The following is a 15,885-nucleotide window of genomic DNA, read 5'->3' on the forward strand; positions in this document are numbered from 1 at the left end:
GCTGCGCTTTGGTCTCATTCATCTAAAGACGGAAGTAACAGACATACCAGAGACCATTCAAATGAAAAGGAATTCCACAAGCTGTGAATAAGGAAGACAATATTGCCATCATGTGACAGCAAGTGGATTTACAACTATTATGAAACGGATACCTCTTATTCTGATTTTATGATTGTGCTTGAGTCATGGTATTATGAGGTCATATTCATAATTACAATAAGCTTATGAGAGACAGATTCAGGCTCAATAGGGCATTGTGTATAATTGTTTACGGAACATTCTACCAACTCAGGGCTTCTCACCCAGTGCTCTAGTTTAGATTGGATTGCATCACACGCCAGGCCTACTTTTATTAAAAACTCCTTGAGAGAAAGCATGACTGTGAAAGGACTCTTTTTCTGTCATCCCGAACAACAAGACACCCTTTATGGTTATCAGGTAACCATAACGGTAAACAGATTGAACGGTGAGTACTGTACCCTATCTATGGTGCTTTGGGGGTACAATGTTAACAGAAACAGGTGTACAAGTATAGTTACTGCCAGGATTGTAGGGCTTAAAGAACAATCACTTTCATTGTCTTGTGGTCTCAAGTGAAAGACAGAGCTGGAAGAGAGTAAACAGCCTTATAGGAGCCCAGAGAGATGGGGTTGGGAGGATTGTCTCTACTGGCTAGTCTATCATTCCTCTCTTCATTTCCATCTGGTGGGGTCTTCGCTGCTCTGCCTCAGACTGGCTTACATGTGGTAAACCAACATTCATATTTTACTTATTGAATTTTACATGTTTATTTTGACATATGGGTCAAATAGAGATAAATAGTACTTATGGTGTTTTCATATTTAGTCTACCAAATGGATTTAGGTCATGGGCCTACAGTATATACTGAGCATTCCAAACATTAGGAACACGGGAAACTGTTGAGCGTGAAAAACACACCAGCATTGCAGTTCTTGACACAAATCGGTGTGCTTGGGACCTACCAGCTTTTTTTATACCTTTATTTAACCAGGCAAGTCAGTTAAGAACAAATTCTTATTTTCAATGACGGCCTGGGAACAGTGGGTTAACTGCCTGTTCAGGGGCAGAACGACAGATTTGTACCTTGTCAGCTCGGGGGTTTGAACTCGCAACTTTCCGGTTACTAGTCCAACGCTCTAACCACTAGGCTACCCTGCCACCTCTTAAATCTTTTCTCTTGCCCATTCACCATCCGAATGGCACATATACACAATCCATGTTTCAATTATCGCAAGGTTTAAAAATCATCCTTTAATTTGTCTCATCCCTTTCATCTACACTAATTGAAGTGGATTTAACAAGTGACATCAATAATGGATCATAGCTTTCACCTGGATTCAACTGGTCAGCCTATGTCATGGAAAGAGCAGGAGTTCTTAATGTTTTGTACACTAATTGTATATTAAGAATTCTATTTTCCCTTCTCTTTTCTTATCACAGGCCTAATCGCAAGATATTGCTGCTGGGATGTAAAGTCTGCCTGAGCTATAAACACTGTCTGTTCCTTACTCGTCAACAAGGTAGCGGACTACAGCATCTGCATCAGAAGACGATCATAATCAACTCTTGTCCTCCAACCATCTGTTCCAAGATAAGACCATGAGTTCACCAGTGATCCCTTATATGATCCCTTCTCCCAAGGATGTTTCAGCACCTGTGGACCAAGGAGGCTAAAATACATATGAGTAGTGAGGATCCAGCTGTGGGTTCAAGCCCATATCATGTTTTCAGGTCCCAATGACAGAAGTGCACTCAGGGTTCAGGTGGATCCCTGGGCCCCATGCCCAGACTGGGCTATGCCAAACACAGGCATCACCTGCTATCAGAGGCTTTCACCTGCCTGTCCAACAGGGGAAAGTGATTGCTTTGGCCCTCCAGCGATGGGCTGAAGTAGCTCCACTCTCCTTTTTATTTAACCTTTATTTAACTAGGAAAGCCATTGAAGAACAAATTCTTATTTACAATGACGGCCTACCCCAGCCAAACCCAGACAATGCTGGGCCAATTGTACGCCACCATATGGGACTCCCAATCACAGCCAGATGTGATACAGCCTGGATTCAAACCAGGCTGTAGTGACGCCTCTTGCACTGAGATGCAGTGCCTTAGAGCTCAGCGCCACTCGGGAGCCTCTTTTCAGGAGGATCCTACTTCTCCTGGGGCAGAGATGTATTTCCTCCTGGGCTTTGGCACAGGTTTTACAGACACGCTCTGAATTTTACTGTATGATGCATAGCCGTTGGTGTTCCCCAAGTTTATTATATTCTATAGTGCTTACATATTGAATCTACTTTTTTCTATTTTCTTCCTTCCTGTGAGAGATGTACTCAGAACATAGCGATAGACAGATTACTCATCTTTGTATCTGTGCCATTATAGCGTCTGTGACACATGGGCAGCGCCATTGCGTCTATCTCTAGTTTAAAGTAGTCCATTTTTCTTCATTGGCTGATTGCTCCCAACTCATAGGAATCCCCACCCAGTCGACTACTTCAAAATGGTGGAAGCACGCAATGTCCATGTTAAAACGTTATATCCATGAGTCTTCTATCTATCTCTATGGCTCAGACCAGCCTCCCTTTGGTCTGTGTGTTTTTGTGTTTCTGACCCTCTGTCTTCAGGACTTCACCTAGGCTGTCCTTTGTTGTTCGATGGAACAGGAGGAGAAGTTGCACATACAGCCCAGCCAGGACAGATCCACCTGGATGATGATGAAGTCTACAGTGTTTTTCCATCCAACCATGGGGTCAATCAGCTGTTGGTACAGTAGGCTACACACATTCAACGTGGCACACATTTGTTTCTCAGTGTGATGTGAAATTCAGAATGTTTAGCTTTTTGTTTTAAATGCAGGTTTTGCTGCATGAGACAGGACATGTACTGAGACTGCCCCACTTCTCTTCCCCTGTCTCTGTGATGCACTCTCTGTACCCCAATAACAGCCTTATGGAGATGGGTTGGGAGGACCGAAAGGCCATACAAGGTCATAGGTAATGTATACTGGGAGAATACAAAACACACTATGTAACACCCATTTGTCTCTTCTTTCAGGCCAGTGTGAGGGTTCCTTTGACACTGTCTTTGATTGGGTGAGGAGGGTGCCCAGTGACAACTGCAGAGGAAGACCTCGCTGAGACAACCCCAGGAGTAGTGCAGCAGGGTTGGAAGGGGCTTCCTCAGGATGGAGTAGATGCCCACCTCATGACCATGACAGGGTCTACTTCTTTAAAGTGGCAATCAGCAATTGAAACGATAACAAAGCGCCCTCCCCACCTTTTTGGTAAAAAGCTGAGGGATAGGGCTGGAGAAATTTCTCAAGGGCATTTAGTTCTGTTGCTCCAGTGATTTGCAGGAATCTGATGGGCAGCTGATCACTCAGGGTTTCCCTGGCATCACAGAAACCCTGGGCACAGCAACATTTCACCAGCACTATCGACTAGTCCATTTCCTGGGGGGGGGGCAAGGGTGGACAACCCCCTCCTATTACTTTGTTGCTCCGCAAGAGGGCAGCAGATCAGTTGCGAGGACTTGCACAGTCCTCTCAAGCCCATTTTGTGAATGACAATGAATGTCCATAAGATCCCAGCAACATACATTTCACTTGTGTCTTTTGTGCAATATGACCTACAGACCTTTTGTATGACATACAGTAGAATGGGCTTTGGTTTCCTTTAAAAAAATGTTTTACTGTATAGACACAATACAACACTTGACATTAACATTGTTTTCCCAAGAGAGAATCAGGTGGTGTTTTGACTTATGTTTGCTGAGGTACATTTCCCTCATGGCTACCCTGGTTGCTTTAAAATGAGTTTCAAAAACAAGTTGAGCCCAACTTCTTAACTTCCTTTTTTGTTGTCTTTTTTATACAGAGAATCTGTGCTGGTATCAGTTTGATACACATGCAGTCTCCTCATTTTCTCATTGCAACGCCCTCTCTTTTGTTGGAGGAAAAAAGGGAGGGGTGGAGGGAGGAGCTGCAGAGTATGGGGTGAGCTGAGGACAGGGAAAATAGAGAAGGGGGGAAAAGAGGGAGGTGGCAGCTGCAGAGTTTGGGGTGTTGGCTTTCTAATAAGGTGAAATATGACTGTAATATAGTGTTTTGTTGAAGGTGTTTTTCCTTAATTCTACTGCCAAGTTATATTTTCAGAGCCCTGCTGCATCTGTAGTCCAATTGTTAGCCTACATTGATGTGCTGTATATAGTGTGAGTTATGCCATGTATGGGAAACTTCAGCCACTGCAGTAATTAAGCCATTCTCTCTGCATCCCTGTCAAGTAAAACGTATATCCTTGGAAGAACAAGTGTTCTCCTTGTTGGGGATATACATCCACAAAATTCAAATTGATATGAATAGCAACAAGTCTCACACAGCCCACAGTATGTATGCAATTTTCCTGCATGTGTATGAACGGCTGTGCATTTCTGCCACCAGTGTGGTGCAAAAAGAGTATATTGAATAAAACAGACCATCCCCTGTCCAGGTTTAATGTGAAACTTTCCTCATGTATTTCTCTAATGGAATTGCTTTCTGCTGGCATCCTCCATCGGTAGACATTTGGCCAGATCCTTTGGTGCAGCAGCAAGCTAACTGAATCGTAAAGGTTCTAATTTATGGCCAGTGATGTGAAGGAGAGTGAGCCAGCCCAAAAAACACTAATGTCAGCTCACTGATCACACAAAGGGGATAATGGGACAGAAAGGACCTTCTGACTTATGAGACACACACACACAGGGTTCCTGTTCTCTACTGAAGATGGTTCAATGTATTTAGAAAAACAGAAGAACACCCAGAGGAATATTAATAACATCTTAAATGTGAGTTGATGTATGTGAAAGTTCTCTCAATCACTGATTTCTGGTCGATTTGAAAAAATTAATGAAAAAATGTGTTTGCTTCTGAGCTGTTCTTTATCATTTTAAAATCTACCAAGGTGGGGAAACTATCAGCAATTTCCAAAGTTTGTTCAGTGTTTGTCAAAGGGCCACCAAAGAGGGTGTTTCTCATGAGACATACAGGTAGTACGTATATTATTGAGGAATTACATAATCTATCAACCAACCTAAAAAGGAAACAGTTTTTCTAATACTCTCCTTGTACTCTAAAAGAACATCCTGAATCACCAATGCTATTATCTATACACTCCGGCAGGTAGCGTAGTGGTTAGTGTTGGGCCACTAACTGAAAGGTTGCTGGATTGTAAATCACCGAGCTGACAAGGTAAAAATCTGTTGTTCTGCCCCTGAGCAAGGCAGTTAACCCACTATTCCCTGGGTGCCAAAGGCATAGACGATTAAGGCAGCCCCCTGCACCTCTCTGATTCAGAGAGAGAAATGCAGAATACACATTTCAGTTGAAGGCATTCATTGTTCAACTAACTAGGCATATCCATTTCCAAACTCTTATTGCTGACTCATCCTGATAGTCAGGAAAACGAGTAGCAACTTCATGAGTGAATTCAATAGTGCAATAATACCAGAAATGGATGTATTCAGATGGACATGTTTTAAGTCTTTATTTGTGTTCAGTACAGTACATAATTGATCCCACTAAGAATATGTCTAAGGCATTGAAAATCAAGTATATTGAACACAGTGGTGTTCTTATCTGCATATTGTGGTGACAGAAATGCACATAGGTTTTTCAAACAAATATTTCTTAGGCTAATACAATACAGTATTTGCTCACAAAACTCCACACATTCTTTCTCATTTCTCTCACCCATAGAGCACTCATATTGCATTTATTTTAATGTATTTCATATACAGGTATTTGCTTTTTATTATTTATCGCCTTGCTGGCACACACATGCATACACTGTCATGTTTTGCTTCACTCAGTGTACAGCCATACTACCTCTTTGCACACAAACATAAAGGCCTCTGCTGTATGCAATGGTTTCCTGATTGATTGTACTGAACTAATGGATTTTTTTGTAGAGCACCTCAATATGGGACAATCAATGTGTCATTCATAAGAATCTTGATTTAAATATTTTTGTCCTTTGGCTTCTCTTTTTCCTCTGCCACTTCTACTTCATTTTTGCTTTCATCCTCTTCTCCCTTATCATGCCCTTCTTCTGTTTCATTGGCTCCATCCTCCTCTCTATCTCTACCTTCTTGGTTTTCATCTCCTCCATCGTCTCCATTTTCTTTAGCCTCCTCTTCTGCCTCTTCCTTCATATCTCCATTGTCATCTGTAGGTAGAGACAGTGTGATTAGTTGCTATCCGCTGCAGATACGGAACATGACATCTCAAAACCTCCATTCATTTTTTTTGAAAGCACATTAATTTAAACTCTGGACAATACTGACCTTCTGCTTTTTTCTCTTCTTCAACATCCTCTTCCTTTGCTTCCTCGTCTCCCTTCTCTCCTTCCTCCTCCTCTTCCTCCTGAGGACTTGACTCAGCAGGCTGTGCTTGACTAGCAGCTATAATCTCATCTGCAGAGGAGAATGATGAGCTGTACATGCGTAGGTAGGGGGCACCAGAGGTCAGGCTGGACTGCATGGAAAACATGGGGCGGTTGCGGGATGGGGCAACACACAGGCTTTGGGAATAGACACTGGACATTGTCCCTGGTCCTACTGCACTGAAGCGATTCTCCTCCCCTTCAAGCAGCTTCCTGGAAAGATAATAGATACATAGGGTAGATATGTAGATAACATGTAGATAACGAGATACGGCACAAAACATGCTGATCTAATTTTATAAGCCACAGACCTGTAAGCTGCGATCTCGATGTCCAGAGCCATCTTAACATTCAAGAGGTCTTGATAATCCTTCAGGTACTGAGCCATTTCATTCTTGGTTGTCCTCAACTCATCCTCCAGCTGGCCAATTGATTCCTGTTTTTGGAGAGATGCTTTATTATGTTAACAGTGTAACATGATTAATAAAGTGTTTATTGTGGAATAACTATGAAATAAAAACATTTTAAGTAATAGGGAGGCACTCTAAAACAATACTATACAAACTTAGCACTATTTTCTAGTGTAGACATATTTTCAATACACATTATTATCAAATTATTTGTACATGTAATCTACAGTCCAAAACTTACCTTGTTGACTTAACGGATGCATTACACCGCATTTCTGTAGAATATTGTGTACATTTGTCTGAAGGATTAGGCTCAGCAGGGTCTAATGCAGATATTCAGACGTGACATTTTTTTATGAGAAATTGTATGATTTTCATTCATGCTGCTCTGGCACTGACCTGTAGGGCTGCGATCTCAGCACTCTGTTCCTCCTCTACCTCCTGTAACTGATTCTCCAGGGACTGGTTCCTATCACGGCAGGCTTCAATCTCCTGGTTCCGTGTTTGAATCAGGCGGCGGTACTCCCCGGCATCTTCTTTGGCATTGCGAATGTTGTCTGTGTTGCGGGCGGTGCCTTCTGTCATCACACTCACCTTGCTGCGGAACCATTCCTCGGCTGACTGGAGGTTGCGATGTGCCAGTTTCTCATACTGGACACGGATGTCTCGGAGGGCTGAAGACAGGTCTGGCTTGGCCACCTCCATCTCCACGGACACCTGGGCATTGTACTGCACCTGTGCCTGCAGCTCAGCTATCTCCCCCTCATGGAGACGTTTCAGGAAGGCCAGCTCATCCAGCAGCGTCTCCGTCCTCTTCTCCAGCTCAGCACGGCCCAAAGCAGCCTCATCCGCCCCTTTCCTGGCATCCATCAGTTGCCCCTCCACCTCTTCCCTGCTCACTACCTCCTCTTCATAACGTCCTTGCAGACTCTGCAGCACCTCCTCCATCTGGTCCCTGTGGTTCTGGGCAGCCTGTTTCTCATCGCGGGCCTCCTCCACAGCAGCACGGAGCTGGCGGATCTCGTGCTCATACAGGGACCTGAGGTGGGAGGGCTCGCCATGCCTCTGCCTGAGGATCAGCAGTTCAGCATCCAGCACCTTGTTCTGCTGCTCCAGCTCGTGGACGCGCTCAATGAAACTGGCAAAGCGGTCATTCAGCTCCTGTAGCTGGGCTTTCTCCTGCGTCCGCACGGCCTTGAACTCAGTGCTCACCTGCACCGCCTGGCTGATGTCGAGTTCAGCAGCGGCAGCAGATCTGGGGGTAGACAGCAGCATGGAGGAGCTACGGCTGTATGTTGGGTAATGCAGTCGGGATGACCCATGGTATGAGAGGGGGGCAGAGTGGCTGGAATACACAGACCTGGATGCCATCCCTCCCGCACTGTCTCCATACCCTCCACTGCGCAGCATCACCCTCCTCTTGTGGGAAGAGGAGGGAAAGTAAGGGTCGTAAGCAATGGAACTCATGACTTGCGAAACAGGCAGCTCTAACTGTAATAGAGTTGCTGGGTCGACACAGTGGAATCTGCATCACTGTATCTTTTATAGAGCTGGTAATGACTGTGACGCAAACATTTTTTTAGAGCACTGACAGCAGGGATCAATGATAGCGTCAGCCAGCCAAGTCTGAGCTGTTAAGGAAGGGAATGAGAGAGATGTAAGGGGCGGGGATAAGCAGTGATAAGGGGCGGGGATAAGCAGTGGAGAGACGGAGGGCAATGAGGACAGTCTGAGAAAACAAAATATACATTTAGCTGAGAAGCATGTCTATCTCTCTGAAACACGATGAATAGCAAATATTACCATTAGCCCCTAAAAACAAACAAAATCTCAGCAGCGCATCAGGTGACTGCAGAGGCTTTAAACTACAGCGCTGGCAATTGAGGGAGCAAGACTTTTGCCAACAATGACACAGCACTGCACCATTTTGCCACTACCCTACAACTGTGTGAGTCCAGATCACTGCAGTGACTCATTTTGAACCTAATTTTTGTATGTTTAGCTTTTGCTCCACATTTGTATCAGTATTAAAAACCTTTGCCATTTTTATGTAGCCCTTAGTTCAGGCTTTATGGTGACAGTACTACTGGACTGACAGTTTCTGGGTTTGAAACCCATTTGGGCTATCCCCTGAATTTTCAATGACATTTTTCCTTTATCTGGCTATTCAGACAAGGCTCTAGTCTATATATGCAACCTCGCACAGACTCCAAAACAATTTATACACAATGGTCACAGCTTCGGGAAGCCTTTTGAAGACAATTTAAAATTGTGAATGTAATTATATTTTGTGAAAATCAATTAATCATCTAAAGATGTTTCCCTCTATCTAGCTACTCAGACTCTAAATATGCCATACCAGCTCTCAAACCTCTAACTCATGTCTATTTAAAGTTCATGTCTTGAGAAAGCTTTATGAAGACCATTAAAAGTTGTGAATGTAATGATATTTTCATGAAAATTCTGATTAGGCACCAGGTACTCCATACAAGTGCTCACAGATCTAACTGATGTATATTTAAAGTTCCACTAAGAGGAAGCCTTATCAATAAAATGAAGTGTTGTGAATGATATTTTTGTAAAAACGTCTAAATTCTCTAAAAACATGTACTCATATTATTCTGTAGATATACCATGCCATTTCTCACATCAGATTCACAGGTAATCAAGCATGGAGGGTTTTTACAGCTAATACAAATCACTACTGTGAATCATCATTTCAAGCATCCTTGTAGTCCCAACCCCATAGTCCCAAAACAGGTTACTGCTGCATAAATCAGTTTGCCTTGGTTACAGAGACCACCACACCCCACCAAAGATGATTTACTCTGGTTTGAGATAAATGTTCTGGGTAAACCATGGACAAAGATGCCCATTGCCCACAACCTAACCTGACTCCTATGTATCTTTGCCATTGGGTAAACCAGAAGAAGAGGCAAAGCGAGAGGGTTTACTCTGCCCCAAATCTTTCCACGAAAATAAGACCACGAAGTGGTCAATGAAAGTGTCGATTTTGGTCAACAAAAAATGTAATTGCTAATTTGTTACCAGGCTTATTTGATCGAACAGAAGTTTCGTAATGTTCGGATTGTTATGAATGCACTGATATAAGTGGACGCACGTGGCATTCCGGCAACTTTGGTCACACACGTATCTGCCCTCTCATTGGCTAGAACGGTCCCATCTGATCTCGCCTCCTCCCGCCTGGTTTCCATTTTTGTTATTTGCATTGTTAGAGCGGTCACTCGACTATTTTGTCAATAGAAAATATTATATTTGGGTAAACTGGTTTTGCACGGCATCGTATTTTTTATTATTATTTTTGTTGCAAAATATAAAAGACAGACATTATGGAGTTTAATAATTGAAAATAACATAAAAGCATACGCGAAGTGACGATGACACTTATTTTAGAAAATAATTTACAATATTCTAATATTGGGTTGTAGACAAGCTTTTCTTATTATTTAGTCATTTCAGAGATTCAATTATAGACATAAAGTCTATCAAGAATACTTAAAAGGGTTGCCGGGGGGTCTGAATAAAAGCTTGAAATGAAGTGAACAGAGCCGTGCACCAATTGCGGACAATCAACTGAATATCAGATCTTATGATTGGCGCTTCGAACCCACCCGGTATTAAGCTGTCCAATAACCCACGATTTTACTAGTCATCGGATCATTCCCCTCATGCAGAGTGAACGAGCTCTAGTGCATTTACAACAACAAAGGAGTGTCAAAGTTTTCAAGACCCTCACAGCTAGCTGTTGTTACGGCTTTATAATATTGTATCATATTGATGCAGACTCCCAATATATGTTCGATTGTCAAAGTACCGAACAAGTCTGGTCAATGCAGGGAATGATGAGATTGGGAAGGATTGGTAAGTGGCTAGTAACAAAAATGTGCAAGTGATGCACACCGAGACTATTAGCTAGCTAGCTAGTTGTACCGCGCTAGCTAGCTACTGAGACTGATTCGGGTCAGGATGGAATAAGGATAGCAAGCAAGCTAACTATATATTTTTTGGAATCAAATCAAAAACCTCACCTCGGTTAGTTTTCTATCGGTAGATTGTGATGTCAAGTCTTTTTTAAAATTTTTTTTACAAGGGTATCACTAACGTTAGCTAGCTAGCTATGATTCGACAGGTTATCGTCTGTGTTTTGCAGCTTGCCTCCTATCTTTGCCCTAGACGATCGATAGCTAGCTAACGTTACATAGCATAATTTCTGACACTGACATTCACTTGCTAGCTAGCTAGCTAGCTATCTATCTATACACTTCATGTTATTAACTTCTATTTTCAACATTGATATTTAGCTTAGCATTGCTGCAGTTGTTTTGAAAAACTATTTAAACTAAAGAGTAACGTTACAATACATACAGATAGCTAACTTCCTGCAGCAATGTTTATCCAATATCATTTGTGTTTGTAATCTTGTCTATAGGTCTGGACAGTTGGAATTGATGACCATTGTAAGCGCATGACTCAAAGATGGTTTGTTTCTTTATTTTACATCCTAACAATCCTATACAAATAGCCAAAACTTCCAAAGTAGTAGCGATGAAGTAGTTGCCCAATGCATTCTCCTGAACAGGTAGTCAAATCGCTAGTAATACTGTACCAGTACCACATGCTCAGTTTTTCACAGGACCATCAATTCTCACATTTGTATTGCACATTGATGTCTTTGGCCAATAATGTAATATTTTCTTCAGATCCGGATTGCAGCACTAAATGCAGCCTCAGCCGCAGCGGATGAGTCTGAAGACCCTCTGAAAACTAAAAAGAGTCGAACTAAGGAGGCACAGGTGTGGTAATCTTGCTGAGCCGCATTACACCAACGACATTTGGTTAAACTTTGCTTTCAAAGTAGATATTTGCTTGTTCTGAATTATTTCCCTATTTTTCCTCTACAGGAAGCAGAGGCATTTGCTTTGTATCATAAAGCATTAGATCTTCAAAAGCATGACAAGTTTGAGGAGTCTGCAAAGGCTTATCATGAACTCCTCAAAACCCCATTGCTCAAAGAGGTATCATTCCCTTCGGAGACTTGATGTGTTTCACTGCATGTCTTATTGAAATGATCCTGCACAATAACCCTTTATATGATTTAACATGTTGTCATGCCTCTCACAGGCAATGCCCTCGGACGACCAAAAGGTGGGTCTTAAGCATCCAGGGCTGATGCTGAAATACTCTACCTTCAAAAACCTGGCTAGTTTGGCTGCGCTGCGGGATGATTTGGAGACAGCCATGGAATTTTACTTGGAGGTAAACTCATCCAAAGAGAGCATAAGTTATGTAACCTATCAGTAAACCATATAACTAATAAGGGGTAAGGAACATCTTAGCGGGAGACTAAATGTTGTTTAGTGTACACAATACATTTGTTCAAGTCCATGTGACCTGAAGATACAGTATATGTTTTCTCGCAGGCTGTGATGCTGGATTCCACAGATGTGAACATGTGGTACAAGATTGGTCAGGTGGCGGTGCGACTGTTGCGCATTCCTTTGGCACGGCATGCCTTTGAGGAGGGTCTGCAATGTAACCCAGACCATTGGCCCTGTCTGGATAACCTCATAACTGTTCTTTACACACTCAGTGACTACAGCTGTGAGTCATTCCTCTGTATGTCTGTCCTCTGTCACTGTGCAAAGGACTAACTAATCAGTATTGTTTTTATCATATTTCTTACTGTTTAGAACTGTTGATTTGAAAACAATGTTTAAGGGTGGTCCAGGTGTGCAAAAATGATGAAGGGGATAATTATCTATCATACTGTTTTCTAGGCTGTTTGTATTTCATCTGCAAAGCCCTGGAAAAGGATCATTGTTACACCAAAGGGCTGGTGTTGAAGGAGAAGATCTTTGAAGAACAGCCTTGTCTGAAGAGGGACTCCATGCAAATGTTCTTGAAGTGGTACAGCCCTTCTACCTACCTGTTTACTTATCCTAAATGTGTGCTGTCATACAGCAGTCCATGTGGTCATGATCTTGTCCTCATGCTCCATATGCAGTGACATGTCCATTCACTATGTGGAGGTGGATGAGGAGGAGACCCAGGCCATTGTGGAGGAGGCGATGGATCTGCGACGGCGCAGGCAGGCTCTCTCTGCCCGGGAACCCAAACCAGACCTGGTCCTAGTCCAACCCATCCGCTGTTTCTCGTGAGTCTTCACACTTAATCTTATCTGTTGACAGGTGGATGCACCTCCCCTTCTCCTCGTTTAGTTTCACAGGATACAGAGTTGCTGTGAATACTTAAACATGTATTTATTTTTTGCAGTTTACTCCCTTGCTTTTCACTTTGATTAATGATAGGATTGTTTTAATTGACAAAGCATTTAGCATTGTTATGATTCTCAGGTGGAAGAATGTTGGAGAGAGCCTCCTTGCCATGTACAGACATCAGACAACCTGCGAGCCGCCACGCCCAAGCCTGGGCCGCAGAATTGACCTGTCCCAGTACCGCGACCCCAACTGCCTCCAGGCCTTGCCTCCTGAGCCCTGCCCTCCTGTCAGTGATATTCAGACCATCCCCAGCAGCAGCCCCAGCTCCTCCCTGCCTCCACTTCCTGTCCCTGAGCCATCAGCACTGTCCCAGCCCAGCCCTCTGGTTCAGATCACACAGAGCCAGACAGTAGAGGTCATTACAACTACAGCCCCCTCTGTTGGTCAGTTGTTTCTTTTCATCTAATTTAGCATGTCAATTCCATTGATTTGCAAGCATTTAGACAACAAAACAAATTGTGTCAGAATGGCTTATTGTATGCTCTGATAATTAATGTATTGTTTAAATGTAAATTTGTGCCTTCACAGCTATGGACACATCCTTCACTGTGAAGGAGAAAGAGAAGAAGGCCCCTAAGAGGAGACGCACAATGGAGGACAGCGGAGACACTGCCAAGCGCCGCTCAGCTCGGGTCAGAAACACCAAGTGCAAGAAGGAGGAGAAGATCGACTTCCAGGAGCTGCTTTTCAAATACCTACCATCCAGGTATTGTCATGAACCCCAAGGGAACAATAACAACGCAATGCAAATATATTGTTTTGGATGGTGATGAGGCTCTCCTGTACCACTCAGACTAAAGAAGTTTGACCTTGAGGATGATGACGAGAGCCTGAGTAACCTGGAAGCTCAGTGTGAAGTTAAGCAGGACTCCCAGCTGCTCCATGGCAACAGCGGCATGCTTTTAGACTCTATTGAATACATGGAATCCGGTACATGTCTTATACAATCCTCTACATGACTCAAATGCAGTAATGTCAAACATCTTATAGGATTTACATGACATTGTCTTTCTTCATCCCCAGAACAAGAGGATGTCCACAACTTCCTGCTCAATAATATGAGCAATGGTGGGATATTAGAGTTGATGATGTGCTATCTGAAAGCGGTGGGTCAGAAGTTCATGGAGGAGTGGCCTCGGGGGCTGACTGCAGTGGTGCTGGAGGTGTATCACAGCTGGAGGAAGCACAGTAGCGGCCTGCCCAACCCTCTGCTCCGCGACTGCAGTAATCAACACATACGGGTATGGGACAGCCCAGGGATCTATTGTGACTCTCTCCTGATTTGTTACTTCATCAACAGTGTTTTAAATTGAAGTACCAATGTTTTGTCATCCCACCTATTGCACCTGTCAATCTGTCTGTAAATGAGTTGTAATTGGTGTTTCATGTGCAGGAAATGTTTCTGATGAGCCTATCATGTATGGAGCTTCAGTTGGAGCAATGGTCTCACAGCAAAGGCAAAAATGGTATGTGTCAAACAGATCACTTTACTTTGGTATTCCTTTATGAAGTAACCATATTGGTTGGCTTCTTTTTGAATAACCGTACTGGTATGTTCCTTACCTTTTCTTTTTGTAAAGGGTCACCTAGAAAGTGCAGTGGGGGCCAGAGCAGTGTTGTGTGTGAAGCAGAGTTCCCAGGGCAGCACTTTGAAGGGGACCTGTTACAGCTGGCCTTGGGATCATCACAGGGGTACTTGTTTGAGGACAATTGGGTGGCCGTGGTGGTACGTGTTTACTGGCTCAAGGCACGCTTCTTGGCCCTGCAGGTAAACTTAACATTCATCCTGTAACCTCATTTACCCATGTTTTCTTTTGCATATTTACCTTAGCGCTTACATATATAATATATATATATATATATATATAAAAAAATAAAAAAAAATGTGCATCATACGGAGTTGACCCCTCCCAATAAATCTCACATATTGATTTTTCTTAGTCATTGAATTGAATCTGATCAAAATTTTCTGTTGATGTGATTCATAACATAAGTCTTGTTTTGTGTGCTTGTCTTCTCACAGGGAGACATGGACCAGGCCCTGGAGAGCTATGATGTGTGTACAGACATGCTGCAGAGTCACGCACGGACCACAGAGGAGGACAAGTACACCATCTACCTGCCCAACCTGCGTGTGGATGCAGCCATCTCAGTGGAGGAGGTCAGTGACCAGTAAAACTAGCACACAAATACCCTATTTGAATAACATGCACTTGGCCCTCACATGTGATCTGTTATTTTGTCCAACCATCTCGTTAGAGCATGTAGGTCCCCTGTGACTTTGAGTTGTCTGGTTCATCAGAAAGAGTTTCTTTCTCCAAACGTCATTGACAGATTGATAAGAAGCTGAAGTCTCTGGAGCGTTGTCAGTCCCTGGAGGAGATCCAGCGTCTGTTTGAATCTGGGGACTATGAGTCTGTGGTGCGACTGCTGCAGCCCACCCTCAGCTATGGCTCTGGGCGGGTCAAGCCTCTGGAGTTTGTCAGCTCTGTTCCTGAGAGGCCTGCCCAGCTGCTTCTGCTGCAGGTTAGCTTCTGGATTCATACAGCAATAGTTGTACTGTGTTCTGTGTCTTTTATATGAGTCTCCTTTTTTAAGAAGCCTTTCTCTGTTTGGCATGGCACTACTTGTCAGTGTGCTACCGATATAGAAAAGGACAAGCAGTGTTATTGCTTATCACATCAGTACATTCTATGAGCATGATGACATGTACAATAGACAGCCATTGAGCCATTTTTAGAT

At 43.2% G+C, this 15,885-nt stretch overlaps 2 protein-coding genes across 7 annotated transcripts in view; one reads left to right on the top strand and one right to left on the bottom strand.

Moving 5' to 3' along the window:
* Positions 1-5,512: 5,512 nt before the first annotated feature.
* Positions 5,513-8,560, bottom strand: LOC110525629 (neurofilament light polypeptide). The gene is made up of 4 exons (XM_021605918.3): positions 7,244-8,560; positions 6,746-6,870; positions 6,337-6,647; positions 5,513-6,218 (listed from the first exon to the last, which is right to left on the bottom strand). Exons 1-4 carry the CDS (start codon positions 8,309-8,311, stop codon positions 6,010-6,012), a joined length of 1,713 nt encoding a protein of 570 aa, XP_021461593.3. The 5' UTR covers positions 8,312-8,560; the 3' UTR covers positions 5,513-6,009.
* The window catches only part of LOC110525628 (calcineurin-binding protein cabin-1), a 67,554-nt gene continuing 60,189 nt past the window's right edge, over positions 8,521-15,885 (top strand). For 5 of the 6 annotated variants that reach the window (XM_021605913.3, XM_021605912.3, XM_021605914.3 and 2 more), the window contains exons 1-16: positions 10,059-10,726; positions 11,295-11,344; positions 11,566-11,658; positions 11,767-11,880; positions 11,987-12,121; positions 12,286-12,466; positions 12,643-12,772; positions 12,870-13,019; positions 13,219-13,526; positions 13,672-13,849; positions 13,937-14,073; positions 14,167-14,384; positions 14,537-14,609; positions 14,724-14,911; positions 15,167-15,304; positions 15,478-15,669. In XM_021605913.3, coding sequence (XP_021461588.3) covers positions 11,342-11,344; positions 11,566-11,658; positions 11,767-11,880; positions 11,987-12,121; positions 12,286-12,466; positions 12,643-12,772; positions 12,870-13,019; positions 13,219-13,526; positions 13,672-13,849; positions 13,937-14,073; positions 14,167-14,384; positions 14,537-14,609; positions 14,724-14,911; positions 15,167-15,304; positions 15,478-15,669 — 2,238 coding nt within the window. In that variant the 5' untranslated portion in view covers positions 10,059-10,726; positions 11,295-11,341. Of the gene's footprint in view, positions 8,793-10,058; positions 10,727-11,294; positions 11,345-11,565; positions 11,659-11,766; positions 11,881-11,986; positions 12,122-12,285; positions 12,467-12,642; positions 12,773-12,869; positions 13,020-13,218; positions 13,527-13,671; positions 13,850-13,936; positions 14,074-14,166; positions 14,385-14,536; positions 14,610-14,723; positions 14,912-15,166; positions 15,305-15,477; positions 15,670-15,885 lie in introns of those variants that run through there. The other variant, XM_090237421.1, reaches the window with a different exon arrangement.

Source organism: Oncorhynchus mykiss, chromosome 6 (assembly GCF_057628025.1).
Source record: "Oncorhynchus mykiss isolate SJ-2025 chromosome 6, ASM5762802v1, whole genome shotgun sequence".
In the NCBI taxonomy this organism is placed as follows: domain Eukaryota; kingdom Metazoa; phylum Chordata; class Actinopteri; order Salmoniformes; family Salmonidae; genus Oncorhynchus; species Oncorhynchus mykiss.

Coding starts and splice junctions, on each gene's coding strand:
- LOC110525629 (XM_021605918.3), bottom strand. CDS start 8,311: ATGAGTTCCATTGCTTACGACCCTTACTTTCCCTCCTCTTCCCACAAG. Junction 6,648..6,745: donor ATCGAGATCGCAGCTTACAG/GTCTGTGGCTTA, acceptor TTATCTTTCCAG/GAAGCTGCTTGAAGGGGAGG. Junction 6,219..6,336: donor AGAAGAGAAAAAAGCAGAAG/GTCAGTATTGTC, acceptor CTCTACCTACAG/ATGACAATGGAGATATGAAG.